Source organism: Bemisia tabaci, chromosome 7 (assembly GCF_918797505.1).
Source record: "Bemisia tabaci chromosome 7, PGI_BMITA_v3".
Classification (NCBI taxonomy): domain Eukaryota; kingdom Metazoa; phylum Arthropoda; class Insecta; order Hemiptera; family Aleyrodidae; genus Bemisia; species Bemisia tabaci.
Window position 1 is genome coordinate 20507199 of NC_092799.1, and position 25821 is coordinate 20533019.

Consider the following 25821-nt stretch of genomic DNA (forward strand, 5'->3'; position numbering starts at 1 on the left):
AAATGAAACGTAATCGTTGCGTTTCTGGCAATTTTAATTTTCGAGACTTCAGCGTCATTAGTTACGTACTGCACTGTATATACGCTGTGGCAAATTACCAGTCCACGGGTCTTCATGCGTGATTAGGCGGGAAAAATTGGACACATTTCTGCCAAACGGAACTATGTGTATTAAGACATGAGCCCTGAGACCCATAAAAATGTATGCATAACAGGGCTCACGTCATAATGCATACAATTCTGTTTGGCAGAAATAAGTCAAATTTTTCCTTGTAGAGTGCGCAATCCAGGCTCCATTTGATTCATGTACCATTTTTTGCAAGATCAGCTCACTTTCGAGTTGCTCATGACGTGGGTGTAAGACTTGGCGCTTAATCATCTTCAACTTTTCACTGATTCATTGTTCGAGCGCATGTCACCTGAGAGTATAAATTAATGTGCACGTGTTCGCTATGTGAATCTTTTCAAAGCGCCTCTTTAGCTCAAAACTCGTTCTGCTCCTGCAAAGTTGGAACAAATTGATCCAATCGAAAGTTTAAAGTTCAAAAACCTATACCAGGCCGATAAAATTTACACTGGTCTGGTTAAGTGGGTCGTTATCGGTTCCAATTTTGTTGGTTGACGCAAGGACAGTTACGAGGGATTCCACCCGAGGAGAAATGCGTTCCAGGTAAAGTGTGCGACACTTAAACCACGTAAAGCTGAAAGGAACCAAGCCACATTAAATGTTGCGAAATTTAATTGGGCAGTATGATTGTTTACACGAGAACGATTTTGTGGAATTTTGTGCAAGTCTCGGTGAATTTTCTGCATAGTGCGAAGCCAATTCCCTAAAATTTTCAAATGGATCCGCATAAAAGTCTTCTTGTAAAAAGTCAAATTGACCAGTTAAATTTGGCAATTGCGATGTGGTTTGGTTCCAATCACTAAACGCGGTTCAATTCCTAGTGCAACACTCAGATGGCTTAAAAAAGATTCTGATTAGAAACTAATTCAAGCTAAGTTAAATATACCGCTTCCTTGAAATGCACAGATACTGACGGGGAACTGGGATGAAAAATATGGTCATTTTTTGGAAACTTTTGGAGGGTAAAAACTATACTTTACGACAAAAGGCATCCATAACTTCGTCCAAAGGAGCGGCTCCTAAAAAACTTCAGCATTGAAAGTTCTAAAATTCCGAGGTTATGAAAGGCGAGGAAACAATTATGGTCAATTGGACTACATATTACCCTGATGTTTCTTGAAGATATCAAATTTTCTGATATTTATCGATTTTTACTGACGATAGACACCCTGATTTTGCAAGTAGGAACTGCAATCTTTGGCTCATTTTAGAAACAACACATATCGACGGTGAAACTACCAAACCACGTATCTCGGTTTGCGACGTCGCAGACTTCCTGTCATACTTTATTTTTTAAATGAAAAACTACTTAACGTCCAGTCTTGAAAATTTCTGTGATTTTTCCTCTTCGTGCGGAGAAAATTCTGTGAAAATTTCAAGGAATGATATTGATTTGGTCTACTTCAAAAAAATAAAATGTGAGCGTAGATTTTTAAACACTGCAAACGAGATACGTGGTTTGGTAGTTTCACCGTCGATATGCCATTACTTCCTGCATGGAGAAAAGAGTCTTTATCAATGAGCCAAAAATTGTAGTTCCTTAATGCAAAATGAATAAGTCCAAGTAAAGGCCCAATAAGGTGGATATAGAGTGAGACATCAAAAGGTGCTTATGAGTCAGTGTATAAATTAAAGGTTACTTAATTTAACAACTTAGATCAATTATGAAAAAGGTGAACTTAATGAAAATAAATTGCCTACAAAAAACTCATTTGTTACATCTACAACTCGTTAGTGCTTATCGTTGTTTCGCATGCTCGACAGGATTATTCTTAAAACAGTATCATGAAAGCTTTCTTTCGTGAAATGTGTTACGAGCAGACAACAAGAAAAACTTGCTTTCTTTTAAACGAAGGTGTACCATTTCGACGGTGTAAGTCGGCAATCACACATATAACTCGGTTTTCGACGTCGCAGACTTCCTGTCATACTTTATTTTTTAAACGAAAAACTACTCGACGGCAATTCTTTAAAACTGCCGTGTTTTTTCTTCTTTCTGCGAAGAAAATTCTGCACTTTCAAGGAATAATGTCAATTTGTTCTCCTTTAAGAGATTAGCATAGAGGCGAAGATTTTCAGACACCGCAAACGAGTCATGTGATTGCCTACTAACACCGCCGACTTGTTACTTTTAGTAGATATGAAATAAATAATGCAGTTTTTAAGTTCGGAAACTACCTCCGGCTATTATGGGAAGCTTTCTATTTTTGTGGAGCTTTGAACTTACTTCCAGCGTCAGCACGGGACATTTTCTCGGGAGATTCAGAAACCTTCAGTCTCAAAAATCAGGATGCAATGATCGAATACATTACTTAACCGTGTTCAGTCGTCATGGACGGTAAGAACCTTTCCTCAAAATAAAAAAAAATACAAATTTGCAAAAAACCTGGTTTGCTTTTCTTCCTCGACTTTAAAAAGTAAAAAGGAAGGAGTTTCCCACGAAATTTGTAGTAGATGAGTCGAGGAAATTTGGCGACGCTGAAGTGATATGATAACGTTTTTACGACGCAGTAGTACACTGAAAAAAAAGATCGGTAGGATTTGCCATTCCTTCACGCTGTATTCCACACAGCGTTAATTCAGATTCAATTCTGCCAGAATAAAGGTAAACGTTACTATATAGTGATACAGGTAACCGTTCCTCTGGTAGACTCGACTTTGAATTCACGCTGTTGGAAATACAGCGTGAAGGAATGGTAAATTCTGCCAATCTTTTTTTCAGTGTAACATTAAACTCTGATTGTAGCACCTGAATACAACTATTTGTGCTTCTTAGTGCCCGGGTTGCATTATCAAATATTTGAAGGCACACTGGTTTTTTTGCTTTGCTCCCAATGCTGTCGACAAATTGAACTGCATTTTGCGATTGCTTGGTTATTTCAGAAACAAAGCAGAATGTGCCATTAGTTTCCCTATGCACAAAAGTGATATTACGGTTGAACTATAAATTGAAGTTCCTGATTGCAAAATGAGGTACATGCAGTTGTCCCAGTATGGTGCAAGTATAAATCGTTGTATGCGTCCAGCGTAAACCAAAGGATATTAACAGTGATGTTATAGATACATAGTCAACTTCTTAAATTATGGCACTGGACAAGACTGGAATTGGAATGACTGTTCATGAACTTTGATACAGACGAGTCAACAGCCAAGATGTTATATTTGGATTAAACTAGTTAGGATTCATTAAATATGGGTAATGTATTTTCATAGCTCGTACATGGAGAGAAAAACGTCGTGCGTAGGACCCGAAGTTCACGGATCTCTGAACTTTTCGTGCACGAATCCTGCACCCGTTAACTTAAGGTCTAGCTGTTGAAGTTCGGGCGACATATCGACTGTGAAACTACCAAACCACGTATCTCGGTTTGCGACGTCGCAGACTTCCTGTCACAATTTCTTTTTTAAATGGAGAACTACTCATCGTCAATGCGTGAAAACTTCTGTGATTTTTCCTCTTCGTGCGGAGAAAAATCTGTGAAAATTGTGAGGAATGATATTGATTTGAACTCCTTCAAAAAAATAAAATTCGAGTGGAAATTTTTAAACACCGCAAACGAGATACGTGGTCTGGTACTTTCACCGTCGATATCTGAAACCTTTCGGTGTTTCGGCTGCAGCTTTTCAAGATTCGACCAAAGCACTAAAGTATCTTAGATGTGTGACATGAAATTTGACGGCTGGATTTCAAGTTTTCAGATGCACGAATAGAGAACTTCAGAGGCCAGGACTTAATCTTAGTGTCACCAGCATGAAGTTTTTTTCTCCGTATATTGACTTTTAATCGCTTTTGACGCAGGCCTTGTAGAGTTCTCATTGCTCTTATTTATCCACTTATGATGGTTGTAAAGACTGAGAGGCCCCGGTGAAATGAATATCAAAAAATATTGCACCTTGTCTGTCGTCGTTGACATTTCAACTCATCCAAATCTAATAGGCTTTGTTGTGAACTTCAACTAGAGCAAGAAAAAAGAGCCGCTTCTTGTAGATAATGACTCAAAAATCACGATAAGCGCAATGGAAAGTCTTAAATAAACTCCTAATTTTACAATCTACGTGAAAAATGCGCTTATTTCTGAGATTCTCGCTTCAAAAACAATACGGCACAGGCGAGCATCTCGTAAGAGGAGTTGTTTCGTCCAACCCTTGCGCACTAAGATGCTACACAATATTCAACGTGGCCGAGGCCAACCACCCAAAACATACGTGACAATACGATTTATCAACCAGTGTTTTTATAATACATTTTCCTTCCGTCGATGAAGACCATGGTGCTTCCTCACGATTTGCGCGCGGAAACGTTAGCCATGTTGTATATTGTGTGGCATCCTAGTGCGCGGTTGTTTAAAATTCGCCTTCAGCTGCATCTGCAGCGATTGAAGTCACAAATATGTTGCGCGTGCTGATTCCCTTTCATTACATACATGACTCTCTGAGGGCGTTTTATGAGCGCAAGCAATTCGCCTTCAGCTGTGTCGGGAGCGATTGTTGTTACGAATATGTTGTGCGTGCTGATTTTAGTTCATTACATAATTGACTCTTTGAAGGCGTTTTATGTGGGCAAACAGCGCTTTCTGTTGGAGAAAATTAGAATTAGATTTCAATCTCTTCTTTTGTGTTTCTCCAACAGGGTGCGCCATTTGCCCACACAAAACGCCTTCAAAGAGTCAATTATGTAATGAACTAAAATCAGCACGCACAACATATTCGTTGCGACAATTGCTCCCGACGCAATTGAAGGCGAATTGGAAACAACCGATTAATTAACTCTGAGTAACATTTTAGCGCTTATAGCCCAAGGAAAATCTTGGGTCAATGAGAATCAAATATTGTAGAATTGTGTGACTGTGTTTGGCGGATTGGCGTCGGCCATGTTGATTATCGTGCAGCATCTTAGTGTGCAAAGGTTGGATGGAACGACTCCTCTCATGAAATGTTAATCTACGTGCCGTAGTATCGTTTTTGAAGCGAGAAGCTTGAGAAACGCACAATTCTAAGGCAGATTGTAACGTCAGGAATGTAATTCAGACTTTTCTGACGCGCTCATCGTGATTTTTGAGCCATTTCCAATTAGAGACAACTTACATTCTGCTTTAGCTAAAATTCGCAACAGGCCCATTCTATTGATTATATGGGCGTGTTTCTGGCAAACGGAACTATGTGCATTATGACGCGAGCCCTGTTATGCATGTATTCTTGTGGATCTCAGGGCTCATTTCCTAATGCACGTAGTTCTGTTTGATAGGAATATAGGATATATCAGTAAATCAACGTGGACCATGTCTTCATGACGAACGGTGGATCGAGTCAATGGGAGAGGTCGGACATGATTTAAAAACTTTTAAAGCATATACCTTCATTAATATGAAATTTTGATGTATTGAAAGTAGTTCCATTGGTTTCCTCGTAAAATTCTCTATACAAAGCACCCCTAAATATTATAATCGCGATGATCTTCTTTTTCTACTAACGACTAGGGCATGGCCCTGTTTGTCAAGCCTTCGAGTGCCGAGCACAAAATATTAAAAATATAATAATTATCTGTAAAGATTCGTCAAGTCAATAAAACAAATAGCAACAGGAACATTCAATCATCTTCAAGAGAAGAGAGCCAGCTTTGTGCCCATCTCTTAGGCGGTCGTCCAGGCAGTCTTTTCCCTATGGTTTGTCCAGTCATACAAACTTTTCCCAGTCTCTCTTCATCCATTCTGTCAACGTGCTCCGACCACATCTTTCTCATCATCCTAGTCCACTTGGCTACATCTTGCACATTACAAGCATCCCTGATGGACTCGTTGGTCTGATGATCCCAAAGTGTAAAGCCCGCTATTTTTCTTAAGACCTTCATTTCAACGGTGCGGAATTGTTGTTTGGTGCGCTTTGTCTCAGCCCTGGTCTCTGCGGCAAATGTTAACACTGGTCTACAATTCAATACTTGTCAAATTTTACAATTTTTGTCGACGATTTCATGTCTGACTTCTTCCATTGACTCGAGCCACTGTGCGTTAAGTGTTCCTATGGGTGTGGCACAGGCAGGAAGGAACTTCCCCGACGACACGGATCCGGACTACCTTAAGCGGCTTGCTTCAGCCTGGAGACCCGAGAGAGACGAACAAGCAAATGGAACGGTTTCAGATGACCTCGAGGAAGAGTTCCGAGTCACTTATTCGGGTGCTGATCCACCGGCTGAGTTCGACGCGAGGAAGAAGTGGACCAACTGTCCCAGCCTTTCCCACATCTATGACCAAGGGTACTGCGGGGGTTGTTGGGTATGAGTTTCCATAAAATATTGACAATTTTATTCATTTTTTTGGGTTGAAGTAGAGTACCTATATTGAGAGAGTATGGCCACTGGTGTTACCACCTCTGATTGGCTCAGCTATCTTAGGCTGAATGGAGACCTTAGTACCCAAAAACGGCGGACGCCATAAATTAATGTAATGCAAAATGACTCAAAATGTAGTTTTCTTTGCTTATCGTAACGAAAAATTTACTCAAATGCACTATTGTGACTTCTTTACATATTTTCAAGGCTAATCGTGTGCAATTTTTGAGAAAAATTATCTTGGATGTAGTAAGGTTGGCAGCAAGTGCGGTCGGTGATAACCGTCAAAAGTTGGCAATGACCCCCCTCCCATCCACAAAAACCAAAACAAAGCACCGCTATTTTTGGGTCCTAAGCCTCTCCATGGGGCCCAGTGGCCATACTCTCTCAATATAGGTACTCTAGGTTGAAGGAGATATTTAAAGTTATTTCATGAAAACTTCCGTAATTGTTTCACTGCGTGAACACAGGCCTATGAAAATTGCAAGCAATAGATAATGGACCACCAGATAAGGTAGGAATTTCAGCATTCTGATACATGTTTCTTCACAAAAATTTTACGTAAAACACGATGCACACAACACAAATTACCGAAATTAACTCCTTACGAAGATATTTCATGATTTTTGATGCGTGAATTCGAACCACCCGCTCATGAAAACTTTATGTTCTAAGTAAGTGATTCACATCGCGCGCTAAACGTTATCATGACAGTCTCTGCGATATAAAAATCTGGCAACCTCAATCTTGACGCTTTGGCTCAGTTATAGCGAATTGCTAATAGTTTGAACAACACATGGTGGGAAATGAACATTGCTCGATTGAGAAGCTTGCTGCAACCGTTGTAGTGGGCGATTTGACTCACGTAGAGCTTCTAGTTTCTTGTGAGCGGGCAGATCTTATTCCTCGTAACCAGTGTGAAATAAAAACGTGAATATCTTCGTTAGGAATTGGTTTCAGTAATTTTCGTTGTGTAAATCGTTTTCTACGCGAAATTTTGGTCAAGAAACATGTATCAGATTGCTTAAATTATTACCTTGTCTAGTGGTGCATTTGCGCGGAAAAATGAGTGGTGTATCTGACAGTCCTTAACAAGCTGCGTTCGCAGTATTTTTAATTTTTTTCGGTGATGTGAAATTGTTTGGAAACCGATTTTAAAGTGAGAAAATCTGCCACCTTGAGGTGCCATCGGGTGGAATTTCCTATATTAATCTTACGTATTTCAGCAGAGGTGGCTTGGTCATATCTCCTCTAATGATTGAGGCGTTGGATGCAGAAAGAGCACATCTTGGTTGCGGTGTTTTAGAATCTCCACCGCTAATTTATATTTTAGAGAAGAAACTATTCGGTGAATTTTCTGGGTTTTTTTATTTCGGCATCTCAAAATCATAAAGAAAATTCAGTAAAAGTTTTAACAAATCCCATACATTTGCTTAAACACGGATAGAACTTCAATGATGATTCTGATACACTGCAACTAACAAATGCCCTTTTTGCACCAGCGCTTCAATTGGACGTATTTCTGCTTCTGCAAAACAGAACTGTATGCATCATGACGTGAGTCGCGTTATGAATGTATTCTAATGGATCTCAGGTTTCATGTCTTAATGCACATAGTTCCGTTGGATAGAAATACGTCCAATCGTTCCTCTCAGAAACCAAGGATAATCTTACGCTCATTTCACTCAGTAGGGTCATCTCACACCTGAAATTTTCAAAATTGCACACACCTACAAATGGACCACTAGACATGGTACGAATGTAAGCATTCTGATACATGTTTCTTGACCAAAATTTCACGTAGAACACGATTCGCACAACGAAAATTACCGAAATCAACTCCTAACAAAGATATTAACGTTTTTATTTCACATTGGTTACGAGGAATTTGAACTGCCCGCACACAAGAAACTCAAAACTCTACGTGAGTCAAATCGTGCACTACAACGGTTTCAGCAAGCTTTTCAATCGAGCAATGTTCATTTCCCACCATGTGTTGTTCAAACTATAAAAAACTTGCTATAGCTGAGCAAAGCGTCAAGATTGAGGTTGCTAGATTTTTATATCGCAGAGACTGTCATGATAACGTTTAACTGGTGATGTGAATCACGTAGAGCATTGAGTTTTAATGAGCGGGTGGTTTGAATTCACGCATCAGGAATCATTAAATATCTTTGTAAGGAGTTGATTTCGGTAATTTTTGTTGTGCGCATCTTGTTTTTCGTGAAATTTTGATTAAGAAACATGTATCAGAATGCTGAAATTCGTACCTTGTCTAGTGGTCCATTCTCGATAGCTCTAGTTTTTCTTCTTTTGATTAAATGAGGAGGAAGATTTTAAAATACCATGGAAAAGATACGCGGTTTTTTGTAGTTTTATCGTCTAAACATTAATGACATACAAAGTGAAAAGTAACAGATCGTATTCGTAACCGCGTTAAACAGAACGAACTAAGCCGCATCAACTATTGCCTAATTTAATTGGACAATTTAGTGTTTTACATGAAAACGATTGTGCAGATTTTTGAGAAAATGTCGATGAAATTTCTGTATGTAGTGCGGAGCGAATTCCTTAAAATTTTCAAGGGGATCTGCACAGACGTTTCCTCGTAGAAAATTAAAATGCCCAGTTAAAGGTTCCTTCCTGTTAAATGTGCTTCAATTGAACGAGTTTTTGACGGACAGAACTATGTGCATTAAGACATGAGCCCCGAGATGCGTCGGCATATATGCATAACAGGGTTGATGTCATATTGCACACAGCTCCGTTTGGCAGAAATACGTCCCCTTGACAATCAAAGCGGTCGTTTTCAGGCAGTGTCCTCAGCATCCGTGATCACGGATAGGATTTGCATTTCCAGTAACGGTAAGTTCAAAGACACGATTTCAGCGTGGGAGATCCTTTCTTGCTGCGTCGAAGATAAATGCTGTTATGGCTGTGACGGGGGCTTGGAAGAGTGTGCTTTCAAATACTACGCGAAACATGGCGTCGTAACCGGAGGAGATTTCGGCACAAACCAGGTAAAAACTGAATCAGTTCAATTAATCAGTCATTCAGCGCTATATTTGGATTGCATTTTACAAAAGGAACCACTAGCATTGCAATGATGCTAAGATTGTGCAACTTCATCCTTTGCAATAAAATTGCGGAAATCGTGAAAAACTATGAAATTTACTTGAAAAATTTTGTATTAAATCTACAGTTTTTAGCAAGTATTCATGGAGTTGTCGATTTATTCACGACTTCGTCGATCAATTCACGGGTTCGTTGATCGACTCACGGGTTTTATCAATCGATTCAAAGGTTTCGCAATCGAGTGAGGGATTAGTCGACCGATTCATGGAGTTGTCGATTTATTCACGACTTTGTCAATGAATTCACGGGTTCGTCGATTGTATCACGGTTTTCAAATATTGAAATAAAATTGAGTTTGATGACGATAAAATTGCAATTTTTTTTAAACGAGAAAATAATACATTTTTTTTTTTACCATTCGGTGCATAAACGCCGTTTCGAACAACCAACAAGGTATTATTCATGCGATGTCCGAAAAATAAACAATTTGCAATGCAATACATTTCCATGAAAAGCGTCCCTTCAATTTATTAACACGCAACATGCGTGACACTCTGATGCTGTAGAAATAATATTATCATGTGATTACAAGTTACTGCAATCTAAGCTACTTGGGTACGAGGATTTTTCCTTTAAATTAACAGACACTCTTAATCTTTTAAGTTAAGTTCGCTGGGGAATAAAAATAGGAGGAACAGAGAAATATTCACAACTTCTTCCAAACACATTAAACACATTAAAAGTAATGTGGCAACATCCGGATGTACATCAGACGTTATATTCCTTAAGACGGCAGAGCTGATGATTCACTTATTGCAGCAAGATCCGTCCGATGCTCACAAATTGATGATGAAATGTAGTTTTTTTTTTCTTTTTAGCAAGAGGAACTACATTCATTCTGATGTGAGCCCTGAGGTCCATAAGAATACATGCAGGACATGGCTCATGTCTCAATTAATACCGTTCCTTCGGATGTATATGCCTCCAAAAAAGGATACGACGTAGATGAATTTCAATTAATGACGTTGTAATCCCACGACCTTTTCTTTCGATGGAAAAACTAACTCAAAATTAAATTTCGCAGGGTTGCAAGCCGTATCTGATAAAACCTTGCATACATCATATGGACAGAGATGGCAAATATAAGATTTGCGATAGTTCCAATAAGACGGTAGTCTCATCCTGTAAAACGGAATGCTCTAATAAAAGCTATCAGACACCCTTTGCAAAGGACCGACATTTTGGTGAGTTTACGAGAATGACAAAGATTCTCGAGCAGAGCATTCTACGCCTACGCACTAGTTGGTTCCCGCTTTACACACACGCCTTGCAGTGCGTGGCGTGCTTTGCGATAAATCGATTGATCTGCCATTTAAATGTATGGAAAAGGATCGGTATAGAGGGTGTTCGCAGCACACACCTGAATCATCCATTCTTTGCCATACACTGGAAAAAAACACATTGGATCTAGAGTCCAGACTCTTAAAAACATCGACAAAAAAAATACTCTTGATTCAATCAGATTTAAGCTTAAATCAAGAACGAAGCCTCTTAATTTGAGCGGATATCCTTTTGGTTTAAGCTTACATTTGCTTGAATCAAGAGTCCTTTTTCCTGTCAGTGTTTTCAAGAGTCTGGACTCTAGATCCGATGTTTTTTTTTTTTTTTTTTTCCAGTGTAGCTTCAAAAAAGAAAAGATCAATAATCTGAGTAACCTTTCTTGAACTTTAAATATACGTGCTCATGAAAAATACTGATCGTGGCTACTTTTGCGACTTTAGAATAAGCTACCAGACAATGTGTGAATTTAAACATTCTGATCTGTCCTTTATTTTGCAATTATTAGAAAATACAATTTCTGGCTTAGTTTAGAAGCAGTATACGTGTCATTTGTTCCCTAATATAGACAGGTGCTTTTATAGAAGAGTGGATACTTGTAGTTCCCAAATGCAAAATGTGATCCATATACGTTCCCTGTACAATGTTTCACGTAGAACACGATTCGTAAAGCGGTAATAGCTAATTTTTATTTAAAACCAACAGAGATTTTCTTCTGAAAAGTTTCATTTTAAAAGAGTTTCAATTGGAATAAAGAATCAACTCACAATTTCCTTGCTTGAATTAGAGTTGAAGGAGCGAAATCAAAAACTTACCTGTAACAGAGAGAAAATTCAAATGAAACAATTTATATTGAAAGCACAAACATTCAAAATAGTATTACCAGCTTAGTTCTGGTTTCTAGAGCTCCTGGCTAATTTTGCTGCGAAAACTTCGTTTTCTGCATTTTATTTTGGACTATCAAAGAGGGTACGTTTAAGCATTCAGATACATGTTTCCTATTCAAAATGTCATGTAGAACTTCATTTGTGCGATGCAAATTACTAAAATGGCCTCCTAACTAAGATACTAACGTTTCAATTCAGGATTTGTTAGTACAATTTGAATTTCCCGCTCACACGAAAAAGTATAGTACATACAACGGTTTTGGCAGGGTTCCATATCAAACAGAGTTCCTGCCCTACCCTACATTGTTCAAAGTGTAAACAACGAGCAAAACTTGAGCTAATGCACCGAAATTAAGGCTCGCATAGTGTATTACCGCCAGCAACTGTCACAGTAACGTTTACTGTGCGATTTAACCCAAGAGAATTATGATTTTTTATGAACTGTATTGAATTTATGCATCGAAAAATATTAATAAAATGATCAGCAGTTAGTCTTGGTAATTTTCGTTGTAGGAATCATTTTCAACATGAACTTCTGATGAGAAAAAATAGATCATAACGCTTAACTTCGCACTTCATGCAGTATTTCATTATGAACTTTACGGTATAGGATAAGGAAAACCATACAGAGCCGACACTCGGACGTCATTTTGCGATATGGAACAAACATTTCTGACCCATCCGTAACGAGCCTATTTCTATAGAGAAACTAATGGCGCATGGACGTCGTTCCTAGAATAAGCCAAGAATTGCAGTTCCTTATTGCAGAGTGTAGTCCGCATCTATGTATAGTGAGTTGAGTCCATGTATTGTAGCGTATTTTCCATGTGAAGCTATACGGGGTCGAAAGTCATGTATAGTGCATAGCATAAGTATAAATCAACACTATACATTTTCCAAGGTTCATGATACTAATGGGTAAACTACTTAATCAGGTAAACGCGCCTACCAAGTAAAAGCTGCTGATCTCAAAAAGGAGCTAAGTGAATTTGGCCCGGTCACGATGAGCTTTGAAGTGTTCGCAGACTTCCCACTTTATAAATCAGGTACAGGATGATTTCGTTTTTAATTTCCCTACAGCTCCAAATATCACGATCTCTTTACTCCTTAAAAGGCTCCGAAGCGAGGAGCTCAACGTGGAATGGACCACTAGACAAGAGAGGACACTAGACAGGAGTCGTAAATGGGGGCTCAGGACGATAGACGAATTTAGTGGTGACGTCACGGAGCGATATTGTTAGTTCGATATCTCGAAAGTCGAAATGTGCCCCAACAAACAAACATAACCTCCAAAATGAACAATTGACGAAATAATGCTGAAACTGCCTGAAACTGAAAAATTGCTCCATGGGACTTTAAAAGTATGAAAGCCAGCCATTTACAAAAACGTTCGAGATCACAATCACAAGAATTGATTGTATAATAGGCTCGTAATATCAGTGACAGTCATAAAGCGAATCCCCCTACCCCCCCTGCCTAAATCCCGTAGATTCCTATATGTTCGTTTGTTGGGGCACGTTTCGACTTTCGAGATATCGAAATTAAATCGAGATGTGACGTCACACTAAATTCGTCTATTAAATTAAATTCCTGAGGTCGACGCCTGATTCGCTCCCGCAATCTCCAACCTAGTTTGACCAGAAATAACAGAAAAAAAAGCCCGACTCTACACCAATACGTGCTAAGGAAAAACGTCGGATGAACCTTCAGACGTTGCCAAATTTTCTTTGATAAAATGTGAAACACCCGGTAAAATGTATAATTTCCTCCCAATTTTTCATGTAATTTAGTTCGCAATTTTACCTAAAGATTCTGAAAATACAGAGGAAAAATATTCATAACTTTCCTTAGAAAATAAACATTTTATCGATGGAAATTTGCCAACTCTCGAATATTGACGCGGCGTTCTCCTTTAGCGCGGCAGACCAGGTCCCGGGTTCGAATTCCGGTGGTGGCGACAAATTCTCAAGGAACTAACGTTCCTTGAGAAAAACTTAAACAATAAAAAACTTTAAAAGTTAAGTATTAAAGTAAAATAAATCAAAATACCAAATATATCTGAATAAAATTGATAATCTTTAATTTAAAAATATATAAAAATGTAGAAATTTAGCTTTAGATTTTAAGTGAAAGTATTGGATCTGCAAAAAGAGACTCCAGTCGGTCTTAATCCCTGAAAATTTGAAAGCCTGGAGCATAGGCTTGTACTAACCCTAATCCGATGCTCATTCAAGGTTGCAGAATCATCCAATGATTTAAAAACCTAAATAACTTTTTAAGAAAAAAGCCCGGTAAGTGTATCTTGATTTATTCTGCGAGGAAAGCTTCGTACTCTTAAAGGATGTCTGTCATTCTTGATACGTTGGAGCGCCTTCAATTTCGTATTATACAGTGCAACATTTTTGTTGCGAAATAGTTGCTTGAAGCGCCGGGCCGTGACAAGCGCACTAGCGCCTACAAACCTAACAGGGATACTTCACGCATTGCGCAATGCGTGTAGTATCCCTGTTAGGTTTGTAGGCGCTAGATCGCATGTCGCGCTAGCAGCACGCCGCACCGCATGTCGCTCCGTTCTTTTTGGCTCTAATATTTAAGCTCGCGGAGTCAGCGTTTTTCAACTCGTGATTTTGAAATGTTTGCACACTCTGCATGGACGATTCTCATTTAAATTGATAATGATTTCCAAAGCACTTTAAGTTTTTATTGTAAGTTTTGTGATTTTACTGTGCTGCCGCGTGGTGTGCGCGAAACCAAACGCTCAAAATTGGACGCATTTGACTCTAATGGATTTATGTAAAATGAGTTAAAACCGAAGATTGTGTGCTCCTTCTTTTTCTTTTATTACTTTTTGTATAGTTTCTTTCAACACAACTACGTCTCATAGAATTAATAACGATTCCGAGTCGTAGAAAAAGTGTTGCAAATCGATTTGTAAAAAAATAAATGTTTTTAAAATAAGGTAATATTTTCATTTAAAAAAAAAAGAAAAGAAAGGTATAGTAAGGTACATTTTAAATCGAAAATTTTAAGGATAAAAATTAAACCAAATATTCACCAATGACAATGAACCAAAAGAAGAAAGTAACATTTCACTTCAAAAATGACCTATCATAACAACACCTCCTCCGCTCTCAGTTTACTCATTTTAATATTGTCATTATAATTGGGCGTATTTCTATCAAACGGAACTATGTGTATTATGAAGTGAGCTCCTGTTATGCATATATTCTCATAGATCTCAGGGCTCATGTCTTAATGCACAAAGTTCCGTTTGATAGAAACACGTCCAATTTCACATACGGATTAAGATATGACGCTTGGACCAAGTCACTGTCGCCAATGTTACTCGTGGACATAAACTACTGGCAAAACAGTTGCGCGGAAAAAACAATCGTTGACAAATGTCCTGAAACCAACAATTCAAATGGTATCTCCTGATTTTTACCGCGAATAAATTGACAATTGTTTGATTTCACAAACCAAAATATTGAATTAAGTAAATCAAGGCGGTCACGCTTTGCTTTAGACTCGGAATTTCCTGATCCATGGCCGATTTTCCAGATATTTTCCTGATGACATCAATCTCCTAGTTAGCACTCCTGGCCATTCAAAAAATCAAGTGAGAGTGTGTTAGTGATAGCTGCGGCAAGGTTGCCGGATTGTACGATAAAATGTACATTTTACAGATGGGTTTAAATGGGTAAATAAGCTGAGTTTCAGCACCATCTGGTAACAATGGATTCCGCGGAGGAGAACATCCTCTATATTCGAATGAAATAAATAATTTCTCCCTTCATTTAAAAATGTGATTCTGCCGTACAAATGTGTCACATTTGCTCAAACCTGCCCAGGAAGTCAACTGAAAATTCCGTACCCAGACCAAATTCACTTTTTTAATTTAAAAAATCAATTATTTCAAGTTTCCTTTAACGATCCCGTGTGTTCTCCGGAGTTATAACCAGATAACCGCAAAAACTGATGAGGTATAGTCAGTTTATATTGCATCAACATATTTTCCGGGATTTAATGACGGTAGACACCCTGCCAATCACGTGATCGAAAAAAAGAAATCTATGTCTCAGTACTGTAGACTAACCTTCTTTGCACTAACATGACCAGCACCTGTGAATTTTTCCAGGAACAAAGTGGAGAAATGGTGCTGGGTCCACACCATTTGGATTGCATTCTGCAAAAGGGAACCAGAAGCATTGCAATGGTGCTAAGATTGTGCAACTTCATCCTTTGCAATAAAATTACTGAAACCATGAAAAAATATGAAATTTACTTGCTAATTTTTGTATTAAATCTACAGTTTTTAGCGAGTAAAATAGGAACTGCTAATGGATAATCACGTTTTTCATCCAAGATAAAAGAAGATGCACAATTTTAGCAACATTGCAATGCTCCTGGTTCCTTTTTGCAAAATGCAATCCATTTCTCCATCTTGTTACGTACAGTTCGTGCCACTTCTTGGTGCTATTTTCTCTCATTTTTCCAGGAATATACCATCATGTAACTGGAAAAAAGCTGGGATGGCACGCCGTAAGGGTAATCGGGTACGGCCCAGGGTACTACCTGGCTGCAAATTCTTGGAATTCTGAATGGGGAGACAACGGGCTGGTCAAGTTTAAAAGTGGCACAAATGAATGCTCGAACGAAGAGGACGGTTTCCAGACAGCTTCACCGAAAGAATGATCATTCTTCACGAAAAAAGTGGATTGCTGATTTAGCAATTAAATTGTTAAAAATACGTCCCACATGTTTCAAATGTACATTTTACAATAAAGGAAAGCTAATTTAATTACGAAGTCGGTTACATTATAATTTTTTTTGCAAAAGTTATTTCGAAACCTGTCGGACACTTTTTTGAACTGCAAAGTTGTTAGGTTAGTAACATCATTTTTTCCGTGTTCTGTCCCGTAGACTTAATCTGACACTCGCCCTTGGAAGCGATTAAATTTACATAGCCTTCCATATTTCTTGATTTTAGCATGTACAATGATTTTTGCATGTCCTCTTGACTGTACTTAATTTTGTAAAATAAATAGAGAAAATAACATTTTGCCGCACATGAGCCTTGACAAGATATATCGACGGTGCAAGTCGGCAATCACATAACTCGGTTTGCGACGTCGCAGACTTCCTGTCATACTTTATTTTTTAAATGAAAATTACTTAACGTCCAGTCTTAAAAATTTCTGTGATTTTTCCTCTTTGTGCGGAGAAAATTCCGTGAAAATTTCAAGGAATGATATTGATTTGGTCTACTTCAAAAAAATAAAATGTGAGCGTAGATTTTTAAACACCGCAAACGAGATACGTGGTTTGGTAGTTTCACCGTCGATATATGTTTTTTCACTGGTTTTTAGTTTACCATTAATAGTGACGTGTCTTCTTGACAGGAAACATGATGTTTTCAGTGTTTAAGCTTCCTCCCCTATACAGTTTTAGCAAGAACCTTGGACCCTTGGCCAGGGAATCCAATTCTTAAGAGCCATCAGCAATTTTTCAGGAGCCATACATCCGATTTCCGCAAATAGACGGCTGAGGAGCAATACCACCTGCCTGCAAAGTTACAATTTTGCAGCAAAAAGAGAAATAATTAACATTTTCGTTATTTGGAAGTGAGGTTTGCAATTTTTTCATACGTTACAGCGGCATTACAGCGCTTCCCTGCAGAATTGGAAAAAAACTAAGAACATCAGCTTGCGGATTTAATGCTGTAAAGGCGGGAAAGTCGCTAACACATTTTTGTTAAAATGGACCACTAGACAAGGTACGAATTTCAGCATTCTGATACGTGTTGCTTACCTAAAATTTCACGTAGAACACTATGCGCACAACAAAAATTACCGAAATTAACTCCTTACGAAGATATTTAATGATTCATGATGCGTGAATTCAAACCACTCGCTCATGAAAACTCAATGCTCTACGTGATTTACATCGCGCCCTAAAAGTTATCATGACAGTCTCTGCGATATAAAAATCTGGCAACCTCAATCTTGACGCTTTGGCTCAGTTATAGCGAATTGCTAATAGTTTGAACAACACATGGTGGGAAATGAACATTGCTCGATTGAGAAGCTTGCTGAAACCGTTGTAGTGGGCGATTTGACTCACGTAGAGTTTTAAGTTTCTTGTGAGCGGGCAGTTTAAATTCCTCGTAACCATTGTGAAATAAAAACGTTAATATATTCGTTAGGAGTTTGGTTCCAGTAATTTTCGTTGTGTGAATCATGTTCTACGTGAAATTTTGGTCAAGAATCATGTATCAATTACTTAAATTCGTACCTTATCTAGTTGATTGTCATTGTCAGTCATTGTCAGATAAACGGTATTGTTCTTCAGCCATGGATATGCATCATGGCGCATGAAATTGGGAATTGGAAAGAATCCACGGGACGCGTCAACCTTTATAGGTGCAAAGATGGCCCCATTGCCCCAATTTTTAGGCGCCAAAGCCCGATTTTTAGGCGGAGAAGGCGTCTAGCGCCCGAGGATGGCAGGACTCTGGCTCCATCACATTGTATTACGTAGTAGACAATTCAGGATTCAAGGGATTCATAACCCATTTTTCACTAGATAAACTCATTTTCAAGAACGCGGTAAACTAGCTCACTCATGAGAAATTTGGCGTTCGATCATGTTCAATTTTCCACTGATTTATCGTTCAAATGCAAGCCGGCTGACGTTGTGAATTTATGAGCATGTGTTCGATGCGCACAGCTTCTCCTTGGAGCTGTGGAATTAAGAAATGTATGCAATTACAAACCCCCGTATGGGGGACTGATGTCACAGGTTTAGCAATCCTGCGGACCCCAGCTGGTAACCCCTGCCTCATGGGGTAGTGGAGATGGTCACCGGCTTCAAGGCGTATGAACCACCCATTGGAAGGGCAGACAGGGCTCTCAGCTGTAGTGGAAGCAACCTGTCTAGGAGAGGAAACTCCGAAAACAAACCCCGGTCCTCCAGGTTGGGGGTTGAGTCATCGGGCTAACTCCCCGATACTCGGAAAAAGGAATACTGTTAAAAGACCCAATAACAATTGCCTCGGTACAAATGGAAATAAACGGATTTATCGGAAAAAATTACGTAAACGGATGATGGTTTTTGGAACATGGAACGTACAAGGAATTTCTACGAAAATGACGGAAGTGGTATCGGAGATAGGGAGTCACGGATTTGATGTCACGGTATTAACAGAAACGAAGAAGAAAGGACAAGGCTCTGTAAGTGTAAAGGAATACGATTTGTTTTATAGTGGCGTGGAAAAAGATCAGCGAGCTCAACAGGGTGTTGCAATTCTTATTCGCAAGAGCCTACGCAAGTGCATCACTACATGGGAAGCTGTTAACCCCCGAATGATAAAGATGAATATGACAGTGTTTGGCCATAAAATCACCATTTTGGGAGTGTATGGAGTCAACGATGATTCCACTGTCGCAGTGAAGGACCAATTTTTCGAAGAATTGAACGAGGAAATTGGTAAGATTGGATCCAGGAGGGAAATCATTGTGTTGGGAGATCTCAATGGTAGAATAGGATGTCAAATTAAAAGTAAGATCGTCGGCCCTTTCGGAGAGGCGGCACTAAATGATAACGGAGCCCGTATCATTGACGTATGTGAGCAAAGGGACATGAAGGTGCTCAATGGGTTCTACCAACACAAGGATATCCATAAATTTACTTGGGTTCAGTCTACTCGCGGATTGAAATCAATCATTGATTATGTGGTTGTCAGACAAGACACGGGAATGAAGATTCAGCAAGTTAGAGTGTGGAGAGGTCTTTCCTGCGGCAGTGATCATTATTTCCTCGGGGCGAAAATAGCTTTCCCAGTGAAAGGGAGCCAGGAGACCAGGCAAGCACAGGAAGAAGTTCACCAACAAAAAGATCGTGTCAAGCTTGTAAACTATAACATTGACAGCTTGCAGCATCCAAGTGTAAGGGCTTTATATGGAAAGCGCTTGGATGAGAAGTTGGGCGAATCAAGGGACGGTGATACCGAACAGCAGTATCAGTTCCTGAAGGATTGCATTCACTCGGCAGCAATGGAAGCTCTTGGTGTCGCTGATGATAGGAAAGTTAGCGAAAAACCTTACTGGTGGGACGAAGAAATTGAGAAGGAGATTCAGGAGAAACGGAAAAAATATCATCAGTTCCTTTCCTCTAAAAAAACAGAAGACAAAGAGGCGTATAAAAAAGCTCAGACGCAGGTACGAAGGCTCATAACCAAGAAAAAGAACGAATCTTGGGAGAGGAGCTGTAACAAAATAGACACGTACATAGGAGGAAGGAAAAGCACTGAGAGCTGGAAGTTGCTGAAAGGGCTGCGAAGGGACATGAAGCGTGACTTAATATCTCCGATATCCATTGATAAACTGGAGGGGTATTTTAAAAATTTACTGACAGAAAGGCGACCTGAATTTCAAGATGGAGGCGTAAGCTTGGAGTATACTAACGATAATCATAACTTGGAGATCCATATGGAGGACGTGGTAAAGGCCGTACGAGAGCTGAAGAACGATAAAGCTCCAGGTCCGGGAAATATCCCTGCTGAGTTGATCAAGTGTGGAACCTGCAAGCTGTTTCAACGGTTGAGATACCTGATGCAAGATTGCTTGGACGGTGGAAAGGTACCGACAGAATGGAAAGAGTCTTGGGTGTCACCTATATACAAGAAGAAGGGTAGAAAAGATGAGTGTGATAACTATAGAGGACTGTCGGTTGCAGGTACCCTGAGCAAAGTGTATGGAAAAATCTTGAAAGCAAAAATTGAAGAGGAGTGGAAAGAACATGAAGCGGAAGAGCAAGCAGGTTTCAGAGCCGGTCGGTCAACGATTGATCACTTATTTACCATCATCCACGTCATAGAGAAAAAGAAGGGAGTTGGCCAGGAATTACATCTAGTGTTTGTGGATCTCCAGAAAGCTTACGATAGTGTGCCATTGATGAAACTTTGGGAAGCCTTGAACAAAAGGGGTTTTAGTGGGGGACTAATTAGTGCTATTAAGGAATTTTATGGTGGGGCTTTCTCTAGGGTTAAATCGCATGGGGAGTTATCGTTGGGGTTTTTAATTACTAAAGGACTGAAACAAGGGTGTTGTTTGTCGCCAACCTTATTTAAAGTGTACCTGGAAGAAGTTTTAAAGGAATGGAAAAGATGCTGTTCGGGAATGGGCGTCCCGCTACGTGAAGATGGCACCCTTTATACTCTGTGCTTTGCTGATGATCAGGTGGTAATAGCTCAGGACGAAGAAGATGCGAATTACATGACGCGGAAGCTAGTGGAAGTATACCGAAAGTGGGGAATGGAAGTAAATGTGGTTAAGACGGAGAAGTTGGTTATCGGTGGTGATCAGCAAAGCATTGAACTGGAGGATGGCCGGAAGATCCTGGACTGTGAAGAGTATAAATATCTCGGAGTTTGGTTAACTAAGGACGGAAATTTGGATCGGGCCATTAAAGATCGGAATGTGCAAGGCAGGAAAGCTATCGCGATGCTAAATGGGGTTCTCTGGGACCAGAGTATCTCCAAGGAGACCAAAAGGAAAATTTACAACGTCATCGTGAAGAGTATCGTAACTTACGGGAGTGAGGTCTGGCAACTTAAGAAAAGAACTGAAGACATGCTTAGGGCAACCGAGATGGACTTTTGGCGAAGGTCTGCTGGGATATCGAGAAGAGAGCGTATCCGCAATGAAAGGGTACGCGAGATAATGGGTGTGGAAAAGGACATCGTGCACGATATCAGGTCCAAGCAGTTGGTCTGGTATGGACATGTGCGAAGGATGGCAGATGATCGGTTGCCCAAGCAGGTCTTCGATTGGGTTCCTCCCGGAAGGCGACGGCGTGGACGTCCTGTGAAAGGTTGGCGACAAGGGGTGGAGGAGGAGATCAGAAGGTGCCAATTGCCTGATGATCTCTGGGAGGATAGGGGGCAATGGCGATTGGGCGTCGCAGAGCGCGAGGCGGCGCTATAATCGCGACTTTATGTATGTATGCAATTACAAGTTCGAAGTTAAACCCAAACAGTCACCGAGCCGCTAAGTGTTGCACTGGTCCAGTTGAGTACTTGATACCGCTGGTTTCCGATGGTGCAGCACAAACGTTCTTTCGTAAATACTAAATTTCCCAGTAGAATATGGCAATATCTGTTGTGGCCTAGTTCCTTATTGCTTAACGCGGTCCATTTGGACGTATTTCTATCAAAGAGAACTATGTGCAGGTGGGAAAGATGGGGTCTGCTCGTTAGTGCTCGGGCCATAAGAAGGAATGGGAAATATAAAGCGCCAGTGACGAAGCCGTCGTCGCGGCTCCTCGTAGTGGTCATTAACTTATGAGCCCTGTTCACAACGCTCTAGACACATGCCCGTGACTTGCCACCCAAGGGCCGCCTGTATTTTGCCGCCCCCTTCTCATTCGTTTTGAAACTCGATAAAAACCATCAAGTGAACGTGCCAGCGGGGGAGGGGTGCATAAGACGCATTTACTCGTGTCGAACACATTTTCTGGGAAACCTGTCAACACTACAAGCAAAAGTTCACGGAACTTTGCGCGAAAGTGAAGTCTCGTAAGCCTATCTCTGTGTGGACAAGGCCTTCCATGTTTGCATTCAGACAGTCTTGTAGGCGCTATGCGTTTCTCGCCGACCGCTGCTGAACGCACTGTGTTGGACGCAATGCGTGAAGTATTTACGCAGTCTTGTAGGTGCTATGCGTTTCACGCTGACCGCACTGGGTTGGACGCAATGCGTGAAAGATTCATGCATTCTTATAGGCGCTATCTGTTTCACGCTGACCGCAATGACCGCACTGTGTTTGATGCAATGCGAGAAGTATTCGTGCAGTCTTGTAGGCGCTAATATGTGTTACATGCCGATTGCCGCGCCGAGGGCTTCTCCTTTTCATCTCAAGTCCTCGTTATCGTTGCTCTCTAAGTCTCTAAGTTCCAGACCCAATTGCGTGTTTGGTTTCTCTCTTAACTCGACTAATGAAAGGTACTGTCTCTTGTATCACTAGGAGACGATAAAATTAGAAATTACTATACTCTCAGTAAATGAGAGATTTTGTTGCCTTTTCTCGTTTGTAATTTTTTTTGTCTAAATCCGATTTTTTTATATTTACACTTAAAAAAATTGCAAATTTTTGCCGCCCCTTAGATTTGCCCTCATGAGCCGCGGCCCATGTGGCCACCCCCTTAATCCGGCCCTGTCTAGGTATAAAAGACTTATTGTGAGAAAATTAGGTCGGGCAGGGTCAATGACCCACCGCACACGATGGCCGGTACACATTTATCTAACACGCTCCTTTTAGCGGCTCTGGTGCTTGCACTAGAGCTGCTATTCCGGACGGTCCCAGCTGGGGAGTATCATTGGACCATGTTACATTGGAGAGACCGCGCGTTGGTTAATGGGAATCGGCGCCATTTTCGGCTATGTTCCTTGTCATGACTTTATTTTATTGCATATTGTTTTATTGTTAGCCAATGTTATGTTGTGTAGTGTATTTTTGGAATCATGGTGATACAGTCAATAATTCAAAACTTGTCTGTGCTTTAATCTCGTGATGGAAAAAATGTACTTTACGTTCAAAATTTGAAAATTTGAATTTTAAAGTTTTCGCGGTTAAGGAAGCTCCAACCACTGGGTTGGAGCTTCCTAGTCATATTACTCGATATCAGCTGATAGCAAACAAAGGTTACCAAGGAAACCGTAAACGTCTAATGCCGTCTGCCCACGTAGCAAATGGGAGGCGAAAATGGAAGTCATCAGTGCATCGTTGAGTGTTGACGCCCGATCCCATTTTCAGACATGTTCACACGTTTTGCTTGCAAAGAAAAAAGGCGGCAAATCAATTTTTATTATTGGACCAATGAGTGTTCTCCAATTTGAGTTTGTAAACATCGTGGTTTCTAGGTTAGGTTTTTGGCTGTGTGATAAATGATATTATGCCGTCTTTGATTTTGTTAAAATGACTCGATATATGTTATTTGATAAACGATTGGAGTTTTGATAAAGTAAGTTGATTTGAATTAAAAATTGTGTCCTTAAAAAATGGATGATGAGGTGATTTGGTTAACATGGGCATTTGTGGTACTTGCGGCGTATTGGGAGTTTGTATGGAAACGACGTGGCAGTAGTCCACACTTTTTACAAGAAACTATTTTGTACAAAGTTCTGTACAAATTTTACACTATTTATACAGTAATATAATACAAAACAATTATGTACTTTATCACAACTCACATAGCTTCAAAACAAGATAGAAAATGACGGATGCTCAGCCCCGACACATCGATGATCGCGAAATTTGCGCGGCCCGCGCAATTTTCACGTTCAACACTCACCGATGCACTGATGACTTCCATTTTCGCCTCTCATTTGCTACGTGGGCAGACGGCACACAACTACCGTGGCCATCGGGGCGATTATTGAAATGACATCGACTCTATGTCGCCGCTTACGACAAGACATATAGCCCTATCTTAACCGTGTAATATATCGCAATTCGATATTCAAAACCATTACCTACAATTTCAGATATAAAAATGCAAATTTTTTGCAGCCTCGCTAAACGACTTATCAACCATGCATTCCAAAGTTTCTTATCACAGGGCTGTGAAAATATACAATCTATTAAATACAAAATAACCAAATATCTAAAAAGACAAAATTTCAGTTACAGTCAGTTTCAGTCTTATTGTTGCACAAACTAGTTATTTGACAAAAAAAGAAGATGATCACTCAATTGAAAGAAATTGGCGCCCAATCACAACGACAAGTTAAAAAAAATACTGTGGGAGAAATTTTTTAGGATGCGGACCTCCAAAGAGCCTTCAAAATTAAAAGTATACAACAAGTGATAGTGCCAAGCATTCTGCATATCAAGGGCCAATACACATTTATACACCGGCTACGTAAATCTGCTAAGTTACAAAACATGAATCGACCGTTGTCGGATTGTACATCAGTTACAAAATGTGTCTAGGCCCTCATTCTTGACTACAACTACTGTCGCCAGAGCCGCTCTCCGACGCGAATGCGTTGGAGCTTCCTGCTTGTTTTAATTGCACGGGTGCTGTGACGCGAAGGTCGATAAGCCGCTGGTGAACTAACTTTTTCCACACTGAAAAAAAATTCTCAGCGTTTTTACCAAGGTCCGTTGGTACCTTTACCATCTCACTTTTTTTTTACCAATTATTGGTAATTTTACCAAGACAAACTGGTAAGCTTACCTAAAAACCGGTATTTTTACTGTTTTTTTCTGGTAAGAATACTACTTCTATTGGTAATCATTTCCCGGTAACTTTGCCATTTTATCTCGGTAATATTCTACCACAGTCGATGAAAAATATTGGCATTTTTACCAAGGTCCAGTAAAATTACCGAGAAAGTTCAATAATTTTACCGAGATTTCTCGGTAAAATTACCAATTCCATAAATGGTAATTTTACCAAGAAAAAACTGGGATCAAATAGAACCCTGAATTCTTGGTAATTTTACCCTTTTCTTAGTAAATACACCGAGATTTTTTTTCAGTGCAACGCAATGCGCTTCTGCACTTCAAAAAACAACTTCACGTTCAGAATACAATTATTCAGACATTCTTCCTGGGATCTGAAACTGCACACGGGGCTCCTCTTTCATTGAAAATATCTTGAAAACGGCGAGGGAAAATCTATACGTCGGAAATTTCAGAAATCAATTTTCCAGATTATTTTGTCGAGATTGACGGGTAATACATGATGCTTTTTTCCTCTAACACACCGAACAGTTTGACCTGGAATTGAGTTATTTGATGACAGTAGGAGTAAGATTTCAAGTTGAAAAAACAAAATTCTAGGTCGAATAGCTCGGTATGTTAGAGAAAAAGTGTCATGGATTACCCATCAATCTCCTCAGAAAAATCTGGAAAATTGATTTTTGAAACCTCCGAAGTAATTTTTTTTCTTTGTTTTCGAGACATTTTCGATGAAAAATGAACCCCGTGTTGAACCCATGAAACCCATTTTCCAGAAGGGCTCCAGAAAGTGGGCACCAGGCGGATCGGCCAATCAGAAACGACT

General features: G+C 39.8%; 1 protein-coding gene across 3 annotated transcripts; it reads left to right on the top strand.

Moving 5' to 3' along the window:
• The first annotated feature begins 71 nt into the window (after positions 1 to 71).
• On the top strand, positions 72 to 16864 carry LOC109029571 (cathepsin B-like cysteine proteinase). 3 transcript variants are annotated; one of them, XM_019040070.2, is made up of 7 exons: positions 72 to 669; positions 2262 to 2464; positions 6163 to 6395; positions 9265 to 9471; positions 10611 to 10770; positions 12687 to 12797; positions 16250 to 16864. In XM_019040070.2, exons 2-7 carry the CDS (start codon positions 2458 to 2460, stop codon positions 16444 to 16446), a joined length of 915 nt encoding a protein of 304 aa, XP_018895615.2. In that variant the 5' UTR covers positions 72 to 669; positions 2262 to 2457; the 3' UTR covers positions 16447 to 16864. The 3 variants fall into 3 exon arrangements, with proteins under 3 accessions (XP_018895615.2, XP_072158607.1, XP_072158608.1); XM_072302506.1 differs by having other exon boundaries at positions 2265 to 2464; XM_072302507.1 differs by having other exon boundaries at positions 2360 to 2464.
• The last annotated feature ends 8957 nt before the right edge of the window (positions 16865 to 25821 follow it).

What these genes read in the sequence shown, in the direction of transcription:
- LOC109029571 (XM_019040070.2), top strand. An exon ending in GAGATTTCGGCACAAACCAG is followed by an intron (nt 9,472 to 10,610) that starts GTAAAAACTGAA and finishes TAAATTTCGCAG; the next exon opens with GGTTGCAAGCCGTATCTGAT. An exon ending in CTTCCCACTTTATAAATCAG is followed by an intron (nt 12,798 to 16,249) that starts GTACAGGATGAT and finishes TCATTTTTCCAG; the next exon opens with GAATATACCATCATGTAACT.